This window comes from Adiantum capillus-veneris, chromosome 20 (genome assembly GCF_014529385.1).
Source record: "Adiantum capillus-veneris isolate H3 chromosome 20, ASM1452938v2, whole genome shotgun sequence".
In the NCBI taxonomy this organism is placed as follows: Eukaryota; Viridiplantae; Streptophyta; class Polypodiopsida; order Polypodiales; family Pteridaceae; genus Adiantum; species Adiantum capillus-veneris.
In genome coordinates this window covers 67,650,804-67,675,663 of record NC_140950.1, presented here as the reverse complement: position 1 = coordinate 67,675,663, position 24,860 = coordinate 67,650,804, and the positions used below count along the sequence as shown (strand labels likewise).

General features: G+C 44.5%; 1 protein-coding gene across 1 annotated transcript in view; it reads left to right on the top strand.

Moving 5' to 3' along the window:
• Positions 1-9,767: 9,767 nt before the first annotated feature.
• Positions 9,768-24,860, top strand: part of DDB2 (damaged DNA binding 2) — a 29,752-nt gene continuing 14,659 nt past the window's right edge. The window contains exon 1 of the mRNA XM_086492510.1: positions 9,768-10,316. Within this exon, the coding sequence (XP_086348636.1) occupies positions 10,044-10,316 (273 nt within the window). The 5' untranslated portion in view covers positions 9,768-10,043. The remainder of the gene's footprint in view (positions 10,317-24,860) is intronic.

Sequence of the window (24,860 nt, the reverse complement as noted above, 5' to 3'; positions counted from 1 at the left end):
ATTGACACTAACAGAAATTCTGCACAAAATGATGAAATAGCCTGTGCAATACTGCCTGTAGTGGAAACAGAGGCCGAAATGAGCCCAAATCAAAATTCTGAGCAGACCTAGCTCTTCGAGCTATCCCAAAATTTTTGTCGACCTACGAACGCTCGCCAAAGATCACTGAAATCGGAGAAAGTGAGCAGGCGTGTACTGGAGCAGCTGGCGACTAAGCCCGGGAGGACGTGACCTGCTCTGATACTAATTGTTGGAATTAGGGTTGCAGAGAAACACACACAGCTTGGAGAAGACAAAGGAAGCTCAAGGCACACAATAGAGAGTGTATTACTTAGTGTGCAATGGAAAGATAAATAGCCCTAGAGTGATGGGCGTATATATAATGCACGGGGGAAAAAACCTCCTAAAGAGGGAAAAAATGCCCCGGTGGTCCTAGTGTGTTCACACACATCACTACCACATGTATATGGTAACAGCTACTATGAAGGAAATGATCAAATCTGGGTGCCAAAACGTAGATTGTGTTCTTACTTGTCACCTGACCCATGTGAGCCCAAGCTCGTAGCTCCAAAACGAATTGACGATCGTGGAAAGAAAAAAAACACAGAATGCTACACACCCACTCCAGAGCTAGTTTGGGTACCAAAGAAAGAACAATTTGTTTCACCTAGCTCAGGAATGGGGGAGTCCCATGAAGCTTCTAGCTCCTCATATAATGCATTCATAGAGGTAAAAGCTTCTCCACAGCCTCCACCTACAATAGTGGACCTCCATGAAGGTACAAAGCAATCCACACCTGATGAACCTGATGAACCACTTCAAGTTCGATCCTGGGAGAGTACCTTACCACCCTTGCAACTCGATGAGGCACCTGAGGTAATAGAAAACTACTGGCAAAAATCCCCACCTATTACCAACTGAAACAATTGGTTTCAAAGGGTGACAAGCTCATTTCAAACGGTATGATCTACCCAGGGAAGGGGGGAGTGTTTGCTGACAGTCATCATTCACTTGCTTCCCTCTCAACCTTCCTCCCTGACCTCTTAATCTCCAATCTTAGGGAATGTATATATAAAGACTTATACTCACAAAAAACAAAAATAATAAAGAGCAAGAGCAATTAGCAAACGAGTACGCACAATAAAAGTCAAAACATTGACTCAGACCTACACATTCGCATCCGGTACACTGAAACAGAAACCTATATCATCAAACACCTTTGATCCTCATCACTCGAGTGATGGAGGGTAGGTAGGATTAGTACAATAGGAGTGTTTCTGTTTTAGAGTTGAGTGATGAACAAAGTTCCTTTTTCCCACCGATGTGCCTCCTAGAGGTATTCTTTGTGTTTCCTAGTGTGTACAGGAGCGTGTTGATGTTGTTAGGATTTGGACCTTCATGGAATCTTTATCTCGACTCACTCTTCAAATCAAGGCAATTATTAATGCAAACAGGTGTTTCTTGTCCATTAGCATTGCCCCTTATCTTTTTTGCATCTATGTTTGTCTGCTTTGATTGTGATTGGTATCATAATATTCAGCACATTTGTTTAGTACCAAACATTCAATTCAATGTAATTTTTTGTCATAATCACTTGTCTAGATTTAAAAATCAAGCAGTCCGACTAAGCTAGTTTGACCAAGCTAAGCGTTAGAGATCTTCTCTTAATACCATGGGGAATGCCTTCCTAATAATCAATGGTTACTTAGGTTCTTAATCCGATTTAGGCAGCATTGTGTGAAATGTACTAGGGCTTTCTAGTGGGCTTGACCCTATTGACCTTTAGCTTAAGTATTATAAAGGGAGTTTACTTGTGTGATGAGCTTAGGGAGGTGTATCAGTGTTATATGACCCCCCAAAGTTACAAAATTAAAATACTGAAAATGAACAAACAAAAAATCAAAGTGCCACATTGTAAAATCTTAAGCTGGAAGAGAAATCTCAGCTTGATTGGGTACTTCACTCACATGTATCGTCTATGGTACTAGAGCCCTAGAGGTTCCCAGTGTGGACGCTTTTCCTTGAAAAGCAAAAAACCCAAGGCGTACAAAATAAGCACACACATCAAAATTGAATCACTGTGAAAAGACTTTGGGGGGTCAAAGAAAAAGTAATCAGTCACGCGATACCTTCATGAGAAATTCCTTTTATCGTCGCTTAACTACAAGGTCTTCTAGGTATAGCCTCTAGTCAGCCTCGAACATGAAATACTTGGCTCTCACGATTAAACAACTTAATTGATCAGAGAAAATTAAGAAGCTTACCCATGGTATTAATAGTCGATCTCTAGTGCCTTTCGACCATTAAATTAGCGACCCCAGACTTGTTTAATTTTTTACCTTTACATCTGTTTATGCATTTGATTATATTGCAATTTAATGTTTATTGCTGACAAATTGTTTAAAATTCTGTTACCAATCAATTTGTCTGCCGAAAACTGCATTTTACCTTTACATCTGTTTATTCATTTGATTATATTGCAATTTAATGTTTATTGCTGACAAATTGTTTAAAATTCTGTTACCAATCAATTTGTCTGCCTAAAACTGCATATGCTTTTTAATCGCTTATGAGAATGCAATTACTGTGCCAATGTTGTTTGATTTTGCAGTGACTGAAGAAGGATAAGGGCATTCATCTCAAATGCTCTTCCACCTCGACGAACGAGCTTCAACTGAATAGCTTCCGAGGACGAAATCTACATCAGGAAGGGGGGCATGTTAACCCTCACAGCTCACGGACACCCCCTTTCTTATACAGTCCCAATTAAATTAGCATTTGGTCAGATTCGTAGTAATGAAAACCGCGTACAATCCTACTCACAAGTTTTCTCCTTGTGCTTCCTTGTTTATGCTTAACCTTAAGTGCAAGATTATGCTTATGCTTAGTCTTGAGTGTGGATTTGAGTAGTGAAGCAAAGAAGGGTTTGAATATGGGGGTTGGGAAGAAAATTTCTTGAATTTGGGAAGGCATTACATCACCCTCTTTTTCGCTGTAATTAGAATGGGTTACCATTGTTGTATCCAATACACTTCATGGAGTTATTGTTATGCCAGTTATGGAGTTTTCGTACGTTCATGGACTTTTGTTTATGTCGGTTTTTATTGCCCATGGTTACATTGGAATGGGTTATCAATGTTGTGTCCGATACAATTCATGGAGTTTTGGTTGTGTCGGATTTTATTGCTAGTGGTTACATCGGTTTATGTATGCTATGGAGATTTTGTTAGCATCCTTTTGGTATGTTCATGGTCTTAGCAAAACATGTTTTTGTTGGATGCAATTTTTTGGCGAGCGCTTTTTTGGAATCTAGCGAACACATTCCAAAAAGATTCTTTCTCTCTCTCTCAACCTTGGATAGTTGAGGATCCACTCTTTCTCTCTCTCTCTCTCTCTCTCTCTCTCTCTCTCTCTCTCTCTCTCTCTCCTAGCTTTCTTTCCTTGGCGAGCACACATACATAAGGAACAAAACATATCCGAATCATTAAACATACACACACTCTTTCAAATATTTAACACAACTCAATCAAAGATTGTGCTCCCTTGAGCAATAACGGTCTCTCTCTCCCTTCTCTTGTAAAGAGCTCTCTCTCTCTCTCTCTCTCTCTCTCTCTCACACACACACACACACACACACACACACACACACAAGGACAAGTATACACTCCAAACATTTAACACCAATAATAATGTTCCAACAAGATTATATTAAAATTATAATAGGGACATGACGTTGAACTATAATTATATCAAAATTACATCTCTCTCTCTCTCTCTCTCTCTCTCTCTCTCTCTCTCTCTCTCTCTCTTTCCACACACTTTCCTTCTCTTTCTCTACACTTTTCCTCTGCCTCTACCCTTGCCTTCCTCTCTCTCTCTCTCTCTCTCTCTCTCTCTCTCTCTCTCTCTATTATATATATATATATCCCCACCTCCCCCCTTCTTTCTCCACCTCCTCTCTCTCTCTCTCTCTCTACCCTGCCTCGCTCTCTATCTATATCTCTCTACATACACCCTCTCTATCACTCTCTCGTCCTCCCCCCCTCCCCCCCTCTCTCTCTCTCTCTCTTCCTCCTCCACCCCTTTCCTCACTCCCTCTCTCTCTCTCTCTCTCTCTCTCCCCCCCCCCCCCCCCCCTTCATCCCCCCTTTTCTCTCTTTCTCTTGCACCTTTTCTCTCCATCTATTCCCCCATTTCTCTCTCTTCTCCCTCCACCTCCACCCTTCTTTCTCTATTCCCCCCCCCCCCCCTCTCTCTCTCCCCCTCCCGTAGTCCAAGTGGAATGGCCACATGGACTACCACTATCGGCCACCCATAGTTCACATGGCCCAAAAAAAAAAAAGAACGATTGGTTTTTTAAAATTTTTAAATTTTATTTTATTTTTGGCCACGTGGACTACGGGTGGCCGGTAGTCCACGTGGCCATGCCACTTGGACTACGGGTGGGTGGAGAGGGAGAGAGAGAGAGAGAGAGAGAGAGAGAGAGAGAGAGAGAGAGAAGGGGGGAGGTGGAGGGAGAAGAGAGAGGAAAGGGGGAATGGATGGATGGAGAGAGGGAGAGAGAGAGAGAGAGAGAGAGAGAGAGAGAGAGAGAGAGAGAACGAGGGGGTGGAGGTGCGAGAGAAAGAGAGGAAAGAGGGGGAGGGAGGGAGGAGAAGGAAGAGAGAGAGAGAGAGAGAGAGAGAGAGAGAGAGAGAGAGAGAGAGAGAAAATGGAGTATACATGTCCTTTTGTGTGTGTGTGTGTGTGAGAGAGAGAGAGAGGAGAGAGAGAGAGAGGAGAGAGAGAGAGAGAGAGGAAACTTTGCAAGAGATAGAGGGAGAGAGAGACGTTTATTGCTTAAGGATCACAATTATTGATCGAGGTGTGTTTGGTCCTTGTGCATGTGTGCTCGCTAAGGAAAGAAATCTATGAGAGAGAGAGGGAGGAGAGAGAAAAAAGAGTGGATCAACTATCAAGGGTTGAGATAGAGAAATAATATTTTTGGAATCTGCTCGTCGGATTCCAAAAAAGTGTTTGCTGAAAAATGCTCGCCAAAAAATATTCCCCGTTTGAATTTTCGTAAATTCAGACTAGGTGTGATGTAAATTCTGGCAAGTGAGCGATAAACCATATATTAAAGATAATATATAGAACTTAAGTCAATTAGTACCTATTGCACAAGAAAAACATGACCTCAATAGCCATGAACCCATGCAAAAGATTCCTACTTTAAAGTAAGCATCACATAATTTCCAATGGACCTAGTAAGTTTTGTGTGTACATCAATAAAAGCCTCATGGAAGAGACTTGGGCTCTAATTATGCCACCATCTAAGGTCGCAAGGTGAAGGTGTATTTATCATCCGCATGCTTACATGATGAAATGGTTGCGCGAAAGCTCCTTGTGCCATCACAAATCTGGACATACCGTCCAACAAGACATTCTTTATCACAAAGGGAGTAATGCATTACATGTATGGAAAGAAAAGGTACTTTTAGGGTCCACTAAAAGAGTTTTTGTAAAACAATGCAAACAAAAAATGCATGGATGCTCATCAAATTGGATGCGATTATGACCATGTTTATGCTTTCTTCTAAGTTTCCCAGTTTGGTAGGTGGACTTGTTTGGTTGGGTGAGGACACCATCTCGAGCTTCCAATTGCCCCAAAGTTGGCCTTCCATGTCCAAGGCACATTTGAGTTACGTGCTCTTAGACCTGACAGATACCTCCTCTTGTTGGCAAGTTAATCTCCTTTGGACCGGCTAATGATATGATAGAATCCCTTGCAACCTCCACTTGATGCACCATAATTTCCAACTCTTTGACACTTCTACATGATGGGTCTTGCTCTATGAGAGAATTAAGTCCTTAAGCTCTTGGAGACCCTTTGCTACTTCTTCCTCGATTTTGGACTTGTCAAAATCATCCTGTTGAGCCGTTTCATGTGCCTTATCCATAGTTGGTATAATGACACTCAAGTGTTGGAAATGCCGTGTGACAATAAATCTCACACTGTAACTTTAGATGCTTGCATTTAGTGGACCAATCAGGGCAATCGCAATAGTTTCCTTGCAGGCTAACATTGTACCATTGAGTGGGTATATTGAAGCTTTGTATTTTAAATAGTAAGAGGATTTCACTGACAACTTGAAGGTAAAAGGGATCAAGTGCATATCTTTGCAATAATTTCTCCCCTTCTCACAACGTGTTGGTGTGCTTATGTCAGGAGCCTTGAACTCCAAAACGCTTAGAATCAGCTACCATAAGCATGATCATGCATCTTGGAGACATGAACATCAATAGATACTAGTAAGCATGACATGATGCAAACCTATTTCTTGTTTTTTCATGAAGAACTTCAACAATGTACCGCCCATGTGGGCCCCACTCTTTGAGTCACCAGCAAGTACATGTATACAGTCCACTGTGTATCGGTTCATATGCGCTTCCCAAACAATGTATTTGAAATACTTCCACTAACGCTCCACTAAGTTTGTAGTATCAACATTTCCATGGAGAAAGAGCCTTCCAAACTTAGGCCACCATGCTCTCCATCTGCAAAACATCCCACAACACCCATTGATGACATAGTGCACCGTGTTGGGATAAGTTGCGTATCGAACTGAAATCTTCGCTCAAAATCATCTTCAATTGGACATTGCATCAGGTTGAACATTTCCATGTAGAGCTCACTTCTACCCTCCTTTGGAACTTGGGGGAGAAGATTATCTACCCATGCTTTCTTTGCATGGAACCAACACAGAATGATATGGCAAGTAATCTCACAAAAGGATCCTTCCAATGTTTTCTCCCAATAATAAGGATTTTCATTGACAACCTTGATAAATGCCTTTGGTTCTTGCAGTAACTTATCAATGACCAAAGTTTTGGGTCGGATGTCACCCATTCTTGAAAGCACTATTCATAGGATAATCTCCAAGGCAATAACATCATGTTGTCATCCCGCATCTTGGGTTCACAACATAAACCATATGGGAATCTCTTGGCCAAGTTGATTTGATAGCACAACTGCAAATAGTGGAAAATCATATACATTTGTCTTGAAAGTGCTATCTGTTGCCCTGGAGTTGTTTTTAGAAAAGCACCGAGGGCATATGTAACATCCAATCATCTTGAATATTAGAATAAATGGCTTATCCTTTGGCTCTCTTGCGTTTGGATTGTATGGTTAAAAGTATACAACCTAAAAGGATAATAATTGCCAAGGTTTCAAATAAGAACTTGTTAGCAGAAACATGCAAGTAAGGGATTATTTCCAACCTTGTTTTGATTTTACAAAGCTATAACCCCCTGAAAATAATTGTATGGGTTAAAAAGGCATTGCTCAACATTAAAAATACAAACACGGTATATCACATGATACCTTCAATGCGCTTTTGAAATGATAGACGTTGAATCTCTCTTGGTATCATAAAGAAGCGGTAGATAGTGCAATCAAGCATAGAAGCTCTCTCCATTTGATACTTTTCTTTTCAAAGTGACATTTGAGCAACATGATAAGAACTACCAACATCAAGTATATCCTCTTTGGAACACTCTATGACAAGCGGATAGACAAGAAGTTGATAGAGGTCACTCCTACTTCTTGGAACATGGCCATCGTGAATGGGACGAATGTATATAGTGACATCATCCCCATCAGTAGCCATTTGTACTTTTACTTTTAATGGGAAACCACATTTCTTTGACGTTCTCAATCTTCATTTTTCTCCACTACGCTCTGGGTCTCCACCCTTATGACACAAGTAATCTTTGACCATTAATGCATATGCATCTCTTGTAAATGCAAAATACCTTGAAGACATATACGAGGCCACTTCAGGTGATGTATCGCTCTCCACATTGGATTGGTTGATACCAAGGTCAATGGCCTGTGTTGCTTCACATACCCCGTGTTCATTTTCACGTGAACTACTAGAGGAGCTCTTCTCCTTCATAGTAGTAATTGTTGTCTAGACTTTCAATGTACCATTCCATGGTGTTAAAGAGGAGAGGGGGGGGGGGGGGAGGATGGAAAAGGAAGAGAGAGATGAAAAGACAACGAAGGAGCATAAAAATGGTACGAAAAACTTGAGAAACCACCATAAATCCTCTACTTGAATTTACAAATATCCTCGATTTACAAAATCGCTCAAATTCATTGATATCGTACCGTGAACGAATTGACACATGACATGGGACCTCTAAAGGCTCTAAGACATCAAGTAGCCATAGATATTGATATATCCTTTGTCATAAAATCTAATATCTAGCTTTACCCAAATTATTTTCTCATATCAATGTTAATTATTCAAGCATTATTCAACCTCTCTCTCTCAAAGAGGAAAGGAGGACACTTTGTCCAAATTCTACCCCTATTGCTAGTTAAGACCTCAGCCTGTGATTGGCTAGGCTTGGGAAGAGCCAATGAAGTTCAAGCATGAGCTAGGAAGAGGGGTCGACCAAAGCTAGGAGGGGGCTTGCTTGGGCATAGACTCTCCCTCACACCCTCACACACACTCTCATTGTGTGATGAACAAGAACTTGATCTCCTTCTCCAAGCTTGAGAAGTTGAGAGCCTGCACCAACACCTCTTGGCTGTGGAATGCAAATCCAACCAAGAGTCATGCTTCAAAGCAATGCTTTCCATCTTCTTCATCTCCATTACTATGCTATGCTATGGTCTAAGAGTAATGATAAGTGAGAAGACTATTTCTTTCTCGTATGCTACTTCTTCCTCTTCCTCTTCCTCTCCCTCACTCCTTGCTAGCTCTCTCCACCTTTGAAGGCGTTTGAGGTCTTGGGATTGAGGCCGGGGACAAGCTAATGTTTTTGCAAGGTAGTTACGAACATAATATTGGTGCATGAAGCTTACCATCTTCATTGCACCAATAAGGTCTCAAGGAACACAATGCATGTATTGTACCAAGTCTCTCTTCATGGGAGAATCTATAATACAAAAGCCTTTTGGAGGGGGGACCGGCTCCAAGTAAGTCCGGTCCTCAACTGTTGTCAATTTCTCCAATTCTCTCTCTCTTTTACAAGTATTGTTCATGCCAAGTTAATTAGGTATCATGGTTATTTTTCTATCTACCATCAAGTATGTGCTAACGATTTATGAAAAAAAAATTTCGGGCGGAATAAAAAATTATGCTCCGCCGGCATCGAAGCAGGAAAAAGAAAATGAAAAGGGCGCTTTTTGGGGCGGCCGGGGGGGGGGGGGGGGGGGGGGCAGGACATGATTACCTCCATCAACGTGATGCAGAAGGTCTTGGTTTTTTTCTTTTAATTGCAGGCGACACGGTAATGCACACTGAGAACGTTGAAGTGATGGCCAAGGTAAACGATTCAATGACGCCATCTTCAACGTCCATAGTTCAACTCCATTCTTGATGGAACTTTTGCACGAAAGAAAGGAATTGTGAAGCCTGAAAGGAATCGCGAAGCTTGCATTGAAGGTATCTGTGAAGATTCTAGGGTAATATATATAGAAGCCTACTCTCATGATGAATTCTCTTAGAGAAACTCTCACTACAATCATCTTAATTCTGCTACTCTCAATGTTATTAGTCCAATTCAATTACTTTTTTTTTTTTTTGGGAGCTACTTTTACATATCTTTGTCCAAGTACAAATCCCATAGTCGATTTTTGTTCCGTATGCATTAGTGAGCGATCTTGTTTATCGAATTCACCAAATTTTCCGAGTTTACATCGATGGCCCTGGATAAAAGATGGGGCTTGCAATATTTTGTTGCAATTGATCCTATATCAAGAGGCCCGTGCAGAAAGCAACCATGTCATTGTCAATTTGTCAAAACCTGAGAGCCGCCACATGACGTGGATAGTTCTGTGATCACGAGCGGGAATGCTGAGTTGGCAAGGGCGGTGGGGACTACCTCAATTAAGCCTTCAGACACGAAAACTTGCTTCAAGGAGAGACGCCAACAGGAAGGAACCTTTGCTTAGCAGAAGCAGCAGCAGTCTCACGAAGCCGGAGACGAAGGAATTAGAAGAATAGGATAACGCAGAAGCTTGTTAAGACTTGGTGCAGCCTTTGACAATGGCAGCAAGGCCCCAGCGAGCTGTGCGCAAGCTTGTTGTGCAGAGAGATAGCGAGTCAGAGGAGAGCTCAGATGAAGAAATCGAGAATGACGCCATTGAAGAAGAGGAAGCAGTTAATGAAGAAGAAGAAGAAGATTACGGTGATGATGCAGATGGAGATGGAGAAGGTGAGCAGGAGGACAATGCAGCTACCCCTTCCTCTTCTGTACCGAATGGGAAGAAGAAGAAGGAACCCATCACCATCAGCCTCAAAACAGCTAAACTGTGCAAGGTACAAGTTGTTGAAGTCATGTATTAGCTGCTACACTGCTATCATAATTACAACTGCGGAAGAGCAAGATATTTTATTTATTTTTGCTCAGTTCTGTTTTATAGCTTCTGTTTGAGTGCCCACAAACTTCTCTTTGTGGGTCACAGATGTGTACCGTCTCTCCATCAAAACTTGTGGATGGAGCTCACTCTGACTAGTAGGTCTTTCAGAATTCTATACAGCTCCCTCTAGAGTGGTCTCATAGGTCCTCATGGCGTCATTTGGGACCGCTCTGAAGGTTAATGACTTTTTTACTTTTTGATAAACCCCATTCCCTTATATGTTCTTTCCAAGATCACAAAATCTTTCCTAGCTTCCATGAGAAGCGAAGTATAAGGGCTCCATCTTTGGAAGTTTCCCCCACTTTGTTGGGGTGCTACTTTTCTTCCTACTCTCCAAGCGTTTGTATGGGTTTGCTTCTGAACCCCCATTAGTTTATATAGCTCCTTAGTCTCCAGATCCACATTGTTCTTAATCAGTAAATCGGTCGCCCTCATGTGAAATGCCCTTGTTTTTCTTTTGCATGCAATTGTAGTGTCAAAATCTCTATTGTAGATTTCAGGCATTTCACCTCACTTCTCTGTCTTCTTTGGTGGCCTATTCTACCTTTGATGTGCATGCCAACACTTGAGTTTTGAGTTGCTCGATTGCCCCTTCTTTCTCGGTCATCTTTTTTCTGCACTCCTCATGCATGACTTTGTCTTCTGAAATGGCGTATAATATTGTCATCCTTCTTCTGACACATCTTTTCCCATGTGTTCTACGTCTGCTTCCAAACTTCAAATTTCTCCTCCTTAAGTGCATGCATCTTGACCTCAAACTTGGTAAAGTCCTCAAGTGTACATGCATTTCCCGCATTCCTGCACATTGGGAATTCATTTTTGAACCTCAATAAACATGCAATTTTCTTGCTTGGTTTTATGAGAAATCCTTCATATTCTTTGTGCTCCTTGCTTCTTTAGAAGCTAGCCCCTTGCATTCTCTACAAGTGGCCCCCTGTTTACAGGCTTCCTCTTTGATTTTGAACCATAGGACAAAAACTAACACCTGTGCAACGGAATGTGCTGAGAGAGAGAGAGAGAGAGAGAGAGAGAGAGAGAGAGAGAGAGAGTTTTTTGTTTTTAGTTTTGTCAATTGTTGTCGTGTCCCAGTTGTACGTGTATAGCAACTGCCACACAAAAAGGTGGTAAGTGTCACGAGGACGTGGCAGTTATTAACCATGTCACAGAGATGTGGCAACTGCTAACCTTGGTTGTTGGTTTCTTTCCAATGGGGTTTATTTTATTTGTTTAAGACCCTCTTTTTGAAGTAGCAAACGGTCGGACATTGTATGGCCAATGTGAACGGTAGATTCACCCGCAGACGGGAAGTGGCCGGCACTGGAATTCGTATGGTAAGAGGATGTCTAGGCTCAGAGCAAGATCATATAGGTCCCCCGGTCGCACTTAGCAAGTTGGTGGATAGTAGGAAGTGAACAAGGTGGGACTACCAACAAAAAGTATCCGACAGTTGGGCCACACTGCACTTTTGGATGCGGTCCCAATGAGGATAGATGGTCAGAAGACCAGTGGGAGCCCAACGGAAGCATCTCCCAAAATTTAGGGAACTGCTATTTTGGGCCGTGAAATGTGTTCGCGTCATTACCTCCGGTATGACTAGGGGAACACTTTATAACTCTGCCGTGAAGTCAACTGACGCGTTGGTTGGGATATTTTTAAGCGGCGAACCCGAAACGGGAAAATGCTTGAAAATGCGCCAAGTGTCACATTTTGGTGAACTTTCCTCTTGCAGAAAAATGGGCGCTGATTTTTATGCTGGGAGAGGCCTCATTTGCAACCTGTCACAGGTTAAGAGCTATGGAGTGCTTTCTTTCCCTCTCATGTACAATGTGGTGCTAGGAGTGATGCCCTGCACACTACACACTGCTCTCTCTCTCCCCTACGTGCAGCTATGTGATGCCCCACAAGAGGGCTACTCATTTGACTGATGTACAGTTGTGTGGGTTCATGCTTTTGTGCTGAGGCAAGAGCCTCCTTGAGTAGGAACAGGGGTAGCTAATTGCTACTCCAAAGCAGGCACTGGTGAGGGTCATAACCTCACCGTACAGGTGCAAAATCAGCGCTGTGTATGCGCTGTAAATTCACTGTTTTTCAGCCGTACGGACGCCAGGATTATTGGGAATCGTGCCCCACTGGCAAAGGACAGTTAGGGGACTGTTTGGGGCTGAAAACAGGGCAAAAACCAGTAAATACAGCGTGCTGAATTTACTGTTTTTGGACAGGAATCAGAGGGTATACGACAGTGCAAGCGAGTTCCAGCAGGGGAATTGGTTTCGCGCAAGTTTTGGGGCTGTTATGTTGCCGAAATTTGGCCAAATCAAATGGTATCTAGGTGGATACACGTGAAGGATTCCCAGGACCTTACCTTGTAATTTACCCTCCTAAAGAATAAAGAAATACCGAAAGGGGCGCCAATTTTGGGGCCTACAGGTTGTCGGCGTCTGCTCGGAGCATTCTAGCTTCCGAGCCGTGTGTGTATTCAAGTGTTAACTCCCGTCGTAGGTTCTCTTTGCAAAGTGCTCTGTGTGTGTATAAAGTAAAGAATTTCGGGTGAAAGCCAACGCCTACCGCCCTACGGGCCGGTTTCATGGTTCCATTGCCGGGACATCAATCACTTTTTCCTCAAAGAGTGAGCCTGGATTGTTCAGGGTAAAGACACACAGTGCAAGAACGCGGGGATTACACTATGGCCGACAAGGGGAAGGGAATTATGGAAAAGGGTTCCTCTCCAAAGGACAGGCAGGAGATTCCTATGGTTTTTGAGATTGGCGAGAGCTCACGGCCACGTCAGTCTGTACCTCCTGTCAACGTGAATGTCCCTTCAGTAGTACAGGGCTTTATGATAGGGCAACTTGAGGATGATGCGTTTAAGACTCAGTTAGTTGCCGTGGTGAATGTCTTTTCGCAGTTGGTGCAGAATCCGAGGTTTATGGAATTCTTGCAAGCGCCAACAGTGCAACAGCAAAATAGGCAACCTACGCCGCGTACGGAGCTTGTTGAAGCTCAAGCCCAGATACTTCATGAGGCGCAGGAGGAAAGGGAACACTCGCATGTTGCGGAGTCGGGGGCTCGAAAGCAGGTTCCTCCCGTGCTTGAACAGGTGGCTAGAACGCCTATTCCACAGGTTATGCCAGTTCAGCCCGCCACCTTTCAGAGCCAGCATGCTGCCTTGAATGGACAAGGAGCTGGATACCAGGCTATGCACTCAGTTTTTCCACCACCCACGGTACATCCTGGGTATTTCGGGGGTGGATCAGTGTTCCAAAGTATGGCTGGTTATGCGTCTGGAAGTCAGCCGTACATGCCAGGAACAGTGGTCGGGGGTATGCAAGGCATCATGCCAAACCCCAGGTATGGTACTATCGGCTTGCAGCAAGGTTTCCACGGCAACCAGGGCCAGTTTGGGGTGCCACAGGGTCATTTTGGCATGGCTGGTTTTTCTGGACAGCAGCCAGATATGGCACCTCCGACGCAAATTGTGAATGGCCAACACGTGCCGATCATGCCTACTACAGTGCCCATGTTGCAGACCATTCCGTATGACAATTTGGGGGCACTAGAGAAGCCGAAGGCTTACAAAGAAGGTGGTGCAGCGGTAAAGTTCAGTACCTTCAGTGGTTTCGAGGATAAGACAAAGGCACTCACTTTCCTCCAGCAGTTTGATACAGCTTATGCGGGAGGGAATTTTACAGAGGCCTCGAAGGTCAGGAAAGCTGCCACTTTCTTAAAGGACAATGCGCTTACATGGTGGACGACATTGTTAATGCAAGGACAGGCACCCGCCACTTGGGTTTACTTCAAGCAAATGTTTGCATCTGCTTGGCTATCAAATGAATTTGAAGCCGATGTCCTGACAGATTGGCACCAGCTTACGGCAGCTTCGTGCAAGAGCTTGCTGGAGTACAATAGGAGGTTTTGTAAAGCGTTACTCTCAGTGACCTCCTACAGATTTGTGCCACTGACAGAGCAGATAGAGAAGTATTGTTGTGGGCTGCCTAAAGGGATTCGTGATTACTGTACAAAGAACAGAGTGGCTACTCTTACTCAGCTTATGGAAGTTGCGAACACTGGTCTTGCCTTGTTGAAAGGAGAAGACAGTGGATTTCCGAGCAGTGACAAAGGAGGGCAGCAAAAGAAAAATTCAGCGAAGAAGCCCTTTGTGAAAACGGCTCCTGATGCGTCACAGGGGTCAGAACAGGCCACCAAAGACAAGGATTCAGCTGGGACTTCTGAAGCGCAGGCAAAGAAACAGAAAAGGAAGCCTTTTGTGCGCAAGTCGCTCGAGGAAAAGAAGGTCCTAATGGCTGAGAACAAATGCTTTATATGCGAGCAGCCTGGTCATATTTCTATCAATTGTCCACGAAGGAAAGGCCAGCTGACTCAGAGGATAAAGAAGACCAGAAAGGCAAGAAGCCTAAACCCACGGCAGGTTTAGTGCCAGACATGGTGGGTGACAGGCCCAGCACAGATGCCAGTGAGTTATGCAGGGCATGGGGTAAAGTTAGAGATCAGACGGCACTCATCTTCTTTGATCCAGGTGTCAAAGCCAACTTTATCTCACCAGAGTTAGCTATGAAGCTCGGCATCAAAGCTGAAGAGATGGGGTACACAGCAGAGGCAGGGTTGGCATGTCCTGGCCACTCAGACTGTGTTACTCCCATCATTGGAAAACTGCGTCTGCATATTCAGTCGTATGTGGACACTGAAGAGTTTTACATCATGCCGCTGGAAGGTTGTGACGCCTTGTTGGGGATCCCGTGGATGTTCCGAGTGCATGGAGTCTTGGATGCCTACAACAAAAAGATCACTGTACAGCATAGGGGCAAAACTCACATCTTGGATGTAAAGCTTAAAGGAGAGTCAGTCCCTATTGTATCTGCTTCTGCTATCACTTCTGTAATAAAGAATCATCTTTCTGTGTACTTGATTTTTGCACGTGATGTCTCAGATAAGGATCAGTCAAATTTATCTGTGTTAGATAAAGAAAGGTCAGCATTTTTGCAAAAGTTTAGTGACTGTTTTTCTGATTCATTACCGTCGCAATTGCCGCCAGAGAGACCTGAGGACCATCGGATAGATTTGGTGCCAGGGTGTAGCCCACCAAATAGACCTCCCTACAGGGTTAGTGCGGCGCAGCAGAAAGAGATTATGGGCCAGGTTGAGGAGTTATTAGAGAAGGGGCTGATTCAGCCTAGTTCTTCACCCTTTTGCTCCCCAGTGCTCCTAGTGCAGAAGAAGGATGGCTCATGGCGCATGTGTATTGATTACCGTGCGTTGAATAAGAATACCATCAAGAATAGGTTTCCTATTCCTCGCATTGATGATATTCTCGATCGTTTAGAGGGTGCTGCAATTTTCAGCAGGATAGACCTGAAGAGTGGGTACCATCAGATTCGTATAAGCCCAGAGGATGTGCACAAGACTGCGTTGAGAACAACATTTGGTCTTTATGAGTTTCTAGTGATGCCGTTTGGGCTAACAAATGCTCCTGCCACGTTCAACAGAATGATGGATCGGATTTTTCGCTCGCATCAACAGTTTGTTGGAACATTCTTCGATGACATGATTGTGTATTCGAAGAATGAAGAGGAGCATAGGCGTCACTTGACCATTGTGTTCGAAGAGCTGCGCAGTCACAGGTTACTTGTCAATCCTAAGAAAAGTGAATTCTTCCTTGAAGAGATCCACTTTCTGGGCCACATAGTCTCAAAGGATGGTGTTAGAATGGATCCCGCAAAGGTCGAAGCTATCAAGACATGGCCAGACTTGAAGACTGTGCACGATGTCAGAAGCTTCTTGGGATTGTGTTCCTACTATAGAAGGTTTATCAGAAATTTTGCAGAGATAGCATCGCCTCTTCACGCATTGCAAAAGAAAGAGGTCACTTTCAGATGGACCCAAAAAGAGATTTCAGCTTTTAGTCTCTTAAAGGAAAAGTTGACTTTAGATCCAGTTATTGTTCTGCCAGATCTCAGGAAGTCATTTGTGGTCCAGTGTGACGCGTGTGGCAGTAGCATCGGAGCAGTGCTAATGCAAGATGGACGGGTAGTAGCCTATGAAAGCCGAATTTTGCAAAGGCCAGAGAGGACTATGCAAGTCTATGAGAAAGAGCTCTTGGCCGTGATTCATGCGCTTTCTAGCTGGAAGCACTACCTCTTAGGTGCTGATTTTGTTGTCCAAACAGATCATCAGACCTTGCGATACTTCTTGACATAGTCAAAGTTATCCGAAAAGCATATGCGATGGGCGAACATTCTTTCCATGTTCCACTTCCAGATTATGCATGTGGAAGGCAAGAAGAATGTTGTGGCTGATGCGTTATCAAGAAAGCCACAAATTTCAGCTGTGTCAATTCCTTATCATCATGAGTTAGATGACATGAAGGAACAGTATACTGCTGATGAAGATTTTGCAAGGATCTTTGAACAATTACAAGAGGGGCAACATGATGAGCACTACCTCCTCAGAGATGGTTTTATGATGATGCATGGCAAACTTTGTGTCACTAGGCCACTGCGACATAAGGTCATGGAAGAGAGTCATGTCCCACCGGATGCAGGGCATCGTGGCATTGATGCAACAGTTAAAGCGGTAGAGACGTTCTTCTATTGGCCTACCTTGAGGAGAGATGTGGATGCCTTTGTGCGAGCATGCATAGTTTGCCAAAAGGTCAAGTTTGACAGACAAAAGGCACCAGGGTTGTTACAACCACTGCCGATTCCGGATAAGCCATGGGAAAGCATTGCTGTGGACTTTATCTTTGATCTTCCAAGGACGCCAACAGGGAATGATGGTATATGGACCATTATCTGCAGGTTCAGCAAGCAAGCCCATTTTATCCCTGCCAGGAAGAAGATAAAATCTGATCAGATGGTACGCTTGTTCATGTACAATGTGTTTAAGTACCAGGGTATGCCACAATCGATTATCAGTGATCGTGATCCTCGCATGACCAGTTTGTTCTGGAGAGGATTGTTTGAGAACATGGGTACTACGCTCAAGTTCTCGTCTTCGTTTCATCCACAAACTGATGGACAGTTAGAAGAGGCTAATTCTACTGTCTTAGATCTGCTGAAATGCTATGTGTCAGATAATAAGGGCAAGTGGGAACAGTATTTGCCTATGCTTGAGTATGCGTACAATAATACGGTGCATTCGTCTACTGGCAAAGCACCTTTTGAAATTGTTGAAGGCGGCAAAAAGGTTCCTCCCATTTTGCATACAAAGGACAAGATCTTTGAGGCAGATCGATATGTTGAGAACATGGATGAGATGTATAAGAAGATTAAAGTTGCCTTGGAGAAGACTCAGGCAAAACAGAAAAAGGCTGCTGATCGTCACCGTCGTGAATTGCTACTATCACCTGGTGATTGGGTTCTTTTAAGGTTCGAAAAGGAAAGGTTAAAGAAGATGAAGGGCAAGGAATGGCTGTTTCCTAAGCTCAGCATGCGTTACTATGGGCCTTTTCAAGTGCTTGACAAGATCAGCGATGTGGCTTACAGGCTGAAACTGCCTGATGCGTGGAAGATTCATAATGCGTTTCACGTGAGTCTTCTAAGACCCTTCGTGGGTGATGTGCCAGAAGATATGCCAGTTGAGGATCAGCCAGAAGTTGAGGAACTTGATGAGATCCTAGTACCTGAGCAAGTTTTGGCACATAAGGACAGAAAAGTTAAAGGACAAGTTGCAAGACGTTATTTGGTGAAGTTCAAGAACTATCCGCCTATGGATGCAAAGTGGATGGAAGAGCATGAACTGTCAGAGTCACCAAATGTATTGCAGCTCTACCTTGAAGCCTTTGGGTTACAGCCTACTTATGCCCCAACCCAACGTGTGCAAAGGAGGGGTAATGATAGAGCTAGTACATCAAATGTACATATGAATTCAGTGCCATAGATGGAAATGGCAAAAGTATGAAGGCCTCATTAAGTCATTTGTATCTATGTATGTTACGACCTTTCTTGCGGATACATGCGATGATAAAAGAGTGTTAATAGCACAAGATCATCAGTGGCGTGTATTTATGGTATGCAATCAAGGACGTTTGCGATTTCAAGAGGGGGGTAAGTGTCACGAGGACGTGGCAGTTATTAACCATGTCACAGAGATGTGGCAACTGCTAACCTTGGTTGTTGGTTTCTTTCCAATGGGGTTTATTTTATTTGTTTAAGACCCTCTTTTTGAAGTAGCAAACGGTCGGACATTGTATGGCCAATGTGAACGGTAGATTCACCCGCAGACGGGAAGTGGTCGGCATTGGAATTCGTATGGTAAGAGGATGTCTAGGCTCAGAGCAAGATCATATAGGTCCCCCCGTCGCACTTAGCAAGTTGGTGGATAGTAGGAAGTGAACTCAATTAAGGCGTAAAGTCAAGGTGGGACTACCAACAAAAAGTATCCGACAGTTGGGCCACACTGCACTTTTGGATGCGGTCCCAATGAGGATAGATGGTCAGAAGACCAGTGGGAGCCCAACGGAAGCATCTCCTAAAATTTAGGGAACTGTTATTTTGGGCCGTGAAATGTGTTCGCGTCATTACCTCCGGTATGACTAGGGGAACACTTTATAACTCTGCCGTGAAGTCAACTGACGCGTCGGTTGGGATATTTTTAAGCGGCGAACCCGAAACGGGAAAATGCTTGAAAATGCGCCAAGTGTCACATTTTGGTGAACTTTCCTCTTGCAGAAAAATGGGCGCTGATTTTTATGCTTGGAGAGGCCTCATTTGCAACCTGTCGCAGGTTAAGAGCTATGGAGTGCTTTCTTTCCCTCTCATGTACAGTGTGGTGCTAGGAGTGATGCCCTGCACACTACACACTGCTCTCTCTCTCCCCTACGTGCAGCTATGTGATGCCCCACAAGAGGGCTACTCATTTGACTGATGTACAGTTGTGTGGGTTCATGCTTTTGTGCTGAGGCAAGAGCCTCCTTGAGCAGGAACAGGGGTAGCTAATTGCTACTCCAAAGCAGGCACTGGTGAGGGTCATAACCTCACCGTACAGGTGCAAAATCAGCGCTGTGTATGCGCTGTAAATTCACTGTTTTTCAGCCGTACGGACGCCAGGATCATTGGGAATCGTGCCCCACTGGCAAAGGACAGTTAGGGGACTGTTTGGGGCTGAAAACAGGGCAAAAACCAGTAAATACAGCGTGCTGAATTTACTGTTTTTGGACAGGAATCAGAGGGTATACGACAGTGCAAGCGAGTTCCAGCAGGGGAATTGGTTTCGCGCAAGTTTTGGGGCTGTTATGTTGCCGAAATTTGGCCAAATCAAATGGTATCTAGGTGGATACACGTGAAGGATTCCCAGGACCTTACCTTGTAATTTACCCTCCTAAAGAATAAAGAAATACCGAAAGGGGCGCCAATTTTGGGGCCTACAGGTTGTCGGTGTCTGCTCGGAGCATTCTAGTTTCCGAGCCGTGTGTGTATTCAAGTGTTAACTCCCGTCGCAGGTTCTCTTTGCAAAGTGCTCTGTGTGTGTATAAAGTAAATAATTTCGGGTGAAAGCCAACGCCTACCGCCCTACGGGCCGGTTTCAATAAGACCTCCCTAAATCTGTTTGGTTGAGTTGTTGTCCCACTCTGATTGTTGTTCGAGGGAAGTGATGATGTTGTTAAAAGGGGGGGGGGGGGGGGGGGGGGGGGGGGGGGGGGGGCTATTACTCATTGTTTTAGGTGGTTTTTGTGGACCCTTCCATTGTTTGTACTCAACCCATTGTCAGTGGTGTGGGCTTGAGGGGACACTTGGGCCACATCGACAAGCTTTTGCTTCCATATAGCATCAGTCATAGTTAGCAGAGGACCTAGCCTGACACCCTTGTGAGCCTCTAGCAGGACGTGCATGCCCAGGCTGGTCATAGTTGCATACCCTCTCTTGCACAGTACCGCATTTCAGCATATGCACTTTACCGCGTGTGAACCACCTCTAGCTTGGCATTTTATTATTAGGTGACTTTTCAGCTTCCAAATCGTGGGGTTCAGTTATGAGGCTGCCCGACCCTGCATTTGGCACCTATAGATATAGTCCTGTGGGCGCCAGTAGAAGGCCGAGGATCATTAATAGAGCCTTTCCAGAATTATCAGCAGGACCAGCGTTTTGGCACTAGCAAGGCCATCGTTTTTCCCATCAGCCATCAACGTTTTCAGCATTCAGCCCGATCCTCGTCGCGATTGCAGTCCTCGTTGTAGAGCCCTCAACGTTTTCATTTTTCAGCCCATTAGCATCACCCGTGTTTTCAGTTTTCAGCCCATCGCCGTCCCCGGCGATAGCAGAGCAGCCCACAGCGTCGTCATTGTGGTTGCAGTACCAAGCATCTCCAACAGTACCCATTAGTACCTCGACAACACCGCAATACAAGTACCCCTCATAGTCATCGTCGTCGCAATATTCCACCCCTTGCATTTTGGCTTGGCTCGTGCCGAGCTTAGCGTAGGGATCATTAGGACCTCCGTGTCCTTAGCACCCAGGTACCTTCAATACCCAACAGTACCCGCAATACCAAGCACTAGCAGTACCCAGCAGTACCCGCAGTACTAAGCACCAAGTACCTGCAGTACCCAACACTTAAACCTCTCAAGCACCAAGTACCCTGTAGTACCCCTCAATATCTACTGCAGTACCCTTCAATATCTTAGCAGTTCCAAGCATCTGCATCAAGTACCCACCAGCATCTCAACATCTTAGCATTAGCATCATTGTAACAACATTTTGCAAGAAATAAAGCAAGTACTTGCTCTGGCAATAGAGCAAGGGGGCCCTTGAGGGTGGTTGGGACCCGGCATGCCGTGTCGTCTCTCTCTCTCTCTCTCTCTCTCTTTGCATCTCTCACTTTCATTCAAGTTAGTTCATTTTTTTTAAGTGAAGTAAAGTAACCTTGTGTTTGTGCGGAGTACTAGATCCGAGCTAAATCCTTAAACACTTATGTCATAATAACTAATATCTAACTCTCCTAAATAATTTTCTCATGTTAAATTGATTATTTAATATGGGGAAGTACCAGGGGAGAAAAAGCTAGAACATTGGTTAAGCTGGCAGACCAGCAGCAGTAGGGATCCAAAGGGGGGGCCATCTGCAAAAGAGCAATGTGCAACAATGGGCTTAGAAGACCCTAAGGCTCAGCCCATTAAGACTTCTAAAATGCTAAGGTTTCAAAATTTAAAGGTTGTGTCCAAAGGTCAAAACACTAGGGAAATTGGATGCTTTGTGTGAGTCCCAAAAAGTCTTCACAAGTCCTACATAGGAGGGGGCGAGCCCTGGAAGTAGGGGATGAGAGAGAAACACACACACTCACAAGCTTCCTTATACAAGGGGAAAGAGGGACACATGTCAGCTCCCTAGCCCAGATGTCCACAAGGTGTACTCAAATCCTATTGGATGGCCATGGAGGTGGACCAATGAGAATTAGGCTAGAGTAAATCTAGTTTTATTAATTTAAAAACACTTAATAAAAGAACCAATAAGAATTAAGCTCTCTAGAAGACTATTGGACAGTCTCCCAAGGGGTCCAATGAGCATTTAGCAGCCCAGTGGCTTGCCTGATTTCTATTGGCCAGGAGGCAAAGGGGTCCAATGAGAGTTTAGTTGCATTTATTAATTACCTAAAGCTCTCACAAAAGGGGAAAGGGGGACACATATGAGAGAGAGAGAGAGAGAGAGAGAGAGAGAAGAGGAGGAGGAGGAGGAGGAGGAGGATTTTAACGTCGTAGGAAAATATCCTAGGAGACCTCAAAGATCTATTTGATGTGTGAGAGAGAGAGAGAGAGAGAGAGAGAGAGAGAGAGAGAGAGAGAGAGATGAAATGTTATATTAACGTCTTCAAAAGGCCAAAATGACCTATGAGACTAATCTGTTACAAAATGGTAAATCTAATACCATGTCTGGGTACAGAAGAACTAGAACAAAGATACTACTACTAGAATCCATCTTGGAGTGAAACAGGGTTGCCCATTGTCTCCTACTCTATTTGGTACGTATGTTGATGAGGTGTCCGATTGAATTGACAGAGAGGATGATAGAGGTGCCGAGCTGGCAGGGACGTGGATCCCATTGTTGTTATATGCTGAAGATATTGTGTTGACCTCTGACTCACTAGAGGATATGCAGTGACAGCTGGATGCATTACACAGTTTTGCAGAGGATAGTGGATTGTCTGTAAACGTTGGTAAAACCAAGGTTATGTTGTTTAACACCACACCACCGTGTATCAAGAGATCAGCATCGACTTTCACATATGGTCAAGAGATTGTAGAGTATACAGATGCATACATTTACCTTGGGGTTGTCTTCACTGGGCCGAGGTTTTCTTTGGGGAGAGCAGCAGAGACTAGACTGACTAGAGCTTTTGCGGCCTTGGGAGGCTTGGAGAGGATGTGTTCGCAGGTTTAGTTCGAGGAGCCTCGGACAAAGTTATGGCTCTCTGATACTTTAGTAGCCTCAACTATGTTGTATGGGGTGCAGATATATGGGGACCTTCTATAGGCCAGGATGGTTGGAGACGTATGGAGAGGCCCTTGGTATCTATGATCTCTCGACTGATTAGAGCCAAGGCCTCCTTACCCCACACTATCATTCAAGCAGAGCTAGCTGCCCCTCCTATGGAGATTGAGGCGCTTACCAGATCAGTCTCCTTTGTGCACCGCTTGTGGGATACTACTAGAGACAGATATGCTAGACAGGCCCTTGAGTCTTCCAGACTTGAGGGGGACACTTCATGCTGGTATGCACAGATGACATCATGGTTTGAGACGCATGGCTTCACCATGGACAGGGTGCCCCCTTTCCAGTACTCCTTCAAGCACCCTCAATGTCTCTTACACGGGTGGAGATTACTAGACTCATTCGATCCAGTTGGATACCACGAGGACATGGATAGAGCCGCCATAGGAGTTGGGCACGAAGATGGCTTTCTATAGAGAGCATCTTCTCCACCTCATAGGAGATGGGTTTGTGATTCGACCTAGCTACATGGACACACATATGTCTCATGGTTTGCGGTGTGCCATTGGTCAGATATGCACATCCTCACATCAGTTGGAGATTGAGATTGGTAGATTCAGAGGGATATCAACAGACAACAGGATATGCTGCTTATGCTAGCTAGAGCCAGAGACATAGCTACATTACATATGTCATTGCACAGTGTACTATGAGATACGGGGCCGTTTCCATTGCTTATTAAGAGAGGGTTTCGGTCATTTCTCTAGGGTCATGAGTTATGAGGATCTGAGGTGTCTTGGGCTATATCTACTTGAGTTACACAGATATAGAGACACTTTATTGGGGAGAGATAGGGAGAGACAATCCCAGAGATAGATTACAGATTTCTTTTCACTAGATATGGAACAGCCAGAGGAGAAGCCATCACTGCAGAGCTCAGCCCACACTCATTCAACCACTACCGGCACTCTCATCGAGCGAGCACTGGAGCTATGGAGATCGAGATGGCCACGATTGAAGAGAGGGGCTACACAGCATCGACGGAGACTACAACACAGGATTCGAGCCATACTCTCTTGACATCCAGAATGTAGATGAATGGTGGAGTGTACTAAATCAGATATCCCCACCAGAGTGCGTACATGTCCCATCACTGATCTGTATAGAGCCATAATCCCCCAAATCAACGCTATGGGCACCCCCATCTCCTACAGTCTGCGCATCAATCAAGCTCTCGGTACCATGTCAAATGCTTTATGGAAATCCACAAATCTACAATCCATGTGACCTGCCCTCCTCAATGATGGCTCTGAGTGTCAAATTATGATCAAGAGTGGAGAAACCCCTCGTGAAACCGGCCTGGCCCTTTGCTCGTACACCCTCACCCTCTGCCCAATTACTCAATTGCTGCTCAAGAATGGATGCATACAACCGTGCCAATGTGTGCCCAACCATAATAGTGCGGTAATTCCCAGGCTCTGTAGGATCACCTGTTTTGAAGATAGGCACAATAGTAGACAACCTCCAAGTCTCAGGTAACCATGATTGAATAACACTGCAAGGACCTCTACCAGCATATCTCTATCATGTATAAAGTGCTCTGCTACTAGACCATCATGATCATATGCCCTGCTGGTCCTCATCCTGTCAATGGCTCTCTTTACCATCTCAGTGTTAAAGAAGGTGCTGGTAGGTGGGCATGGCTCTGTAGAATCTGGAAGGGGGTCCTGTCCAGGAAGTGCTCATGAAAGAATCCCCATGCCTCTCCTGAGTCTCTACTCGAGAACAATTGATACAAGTCTCGCTCCATCTGGGCCAAGTAAGTTCGTTTCTTCCGTCGCACAAGGCGCCGGGTAGAAATTTGAGATTTTCTGTAAGTGATGACTCCTAAAAGAAGATCTCTCTGAAGCTGGGCTCTCATGTCTGTGCACTCCTTGTCATACCAACTATTCTGGGGCATGCTCCTAGAATGTCGCCTCCGAAGAGAGAGAGAGAGAGAGAGAGAG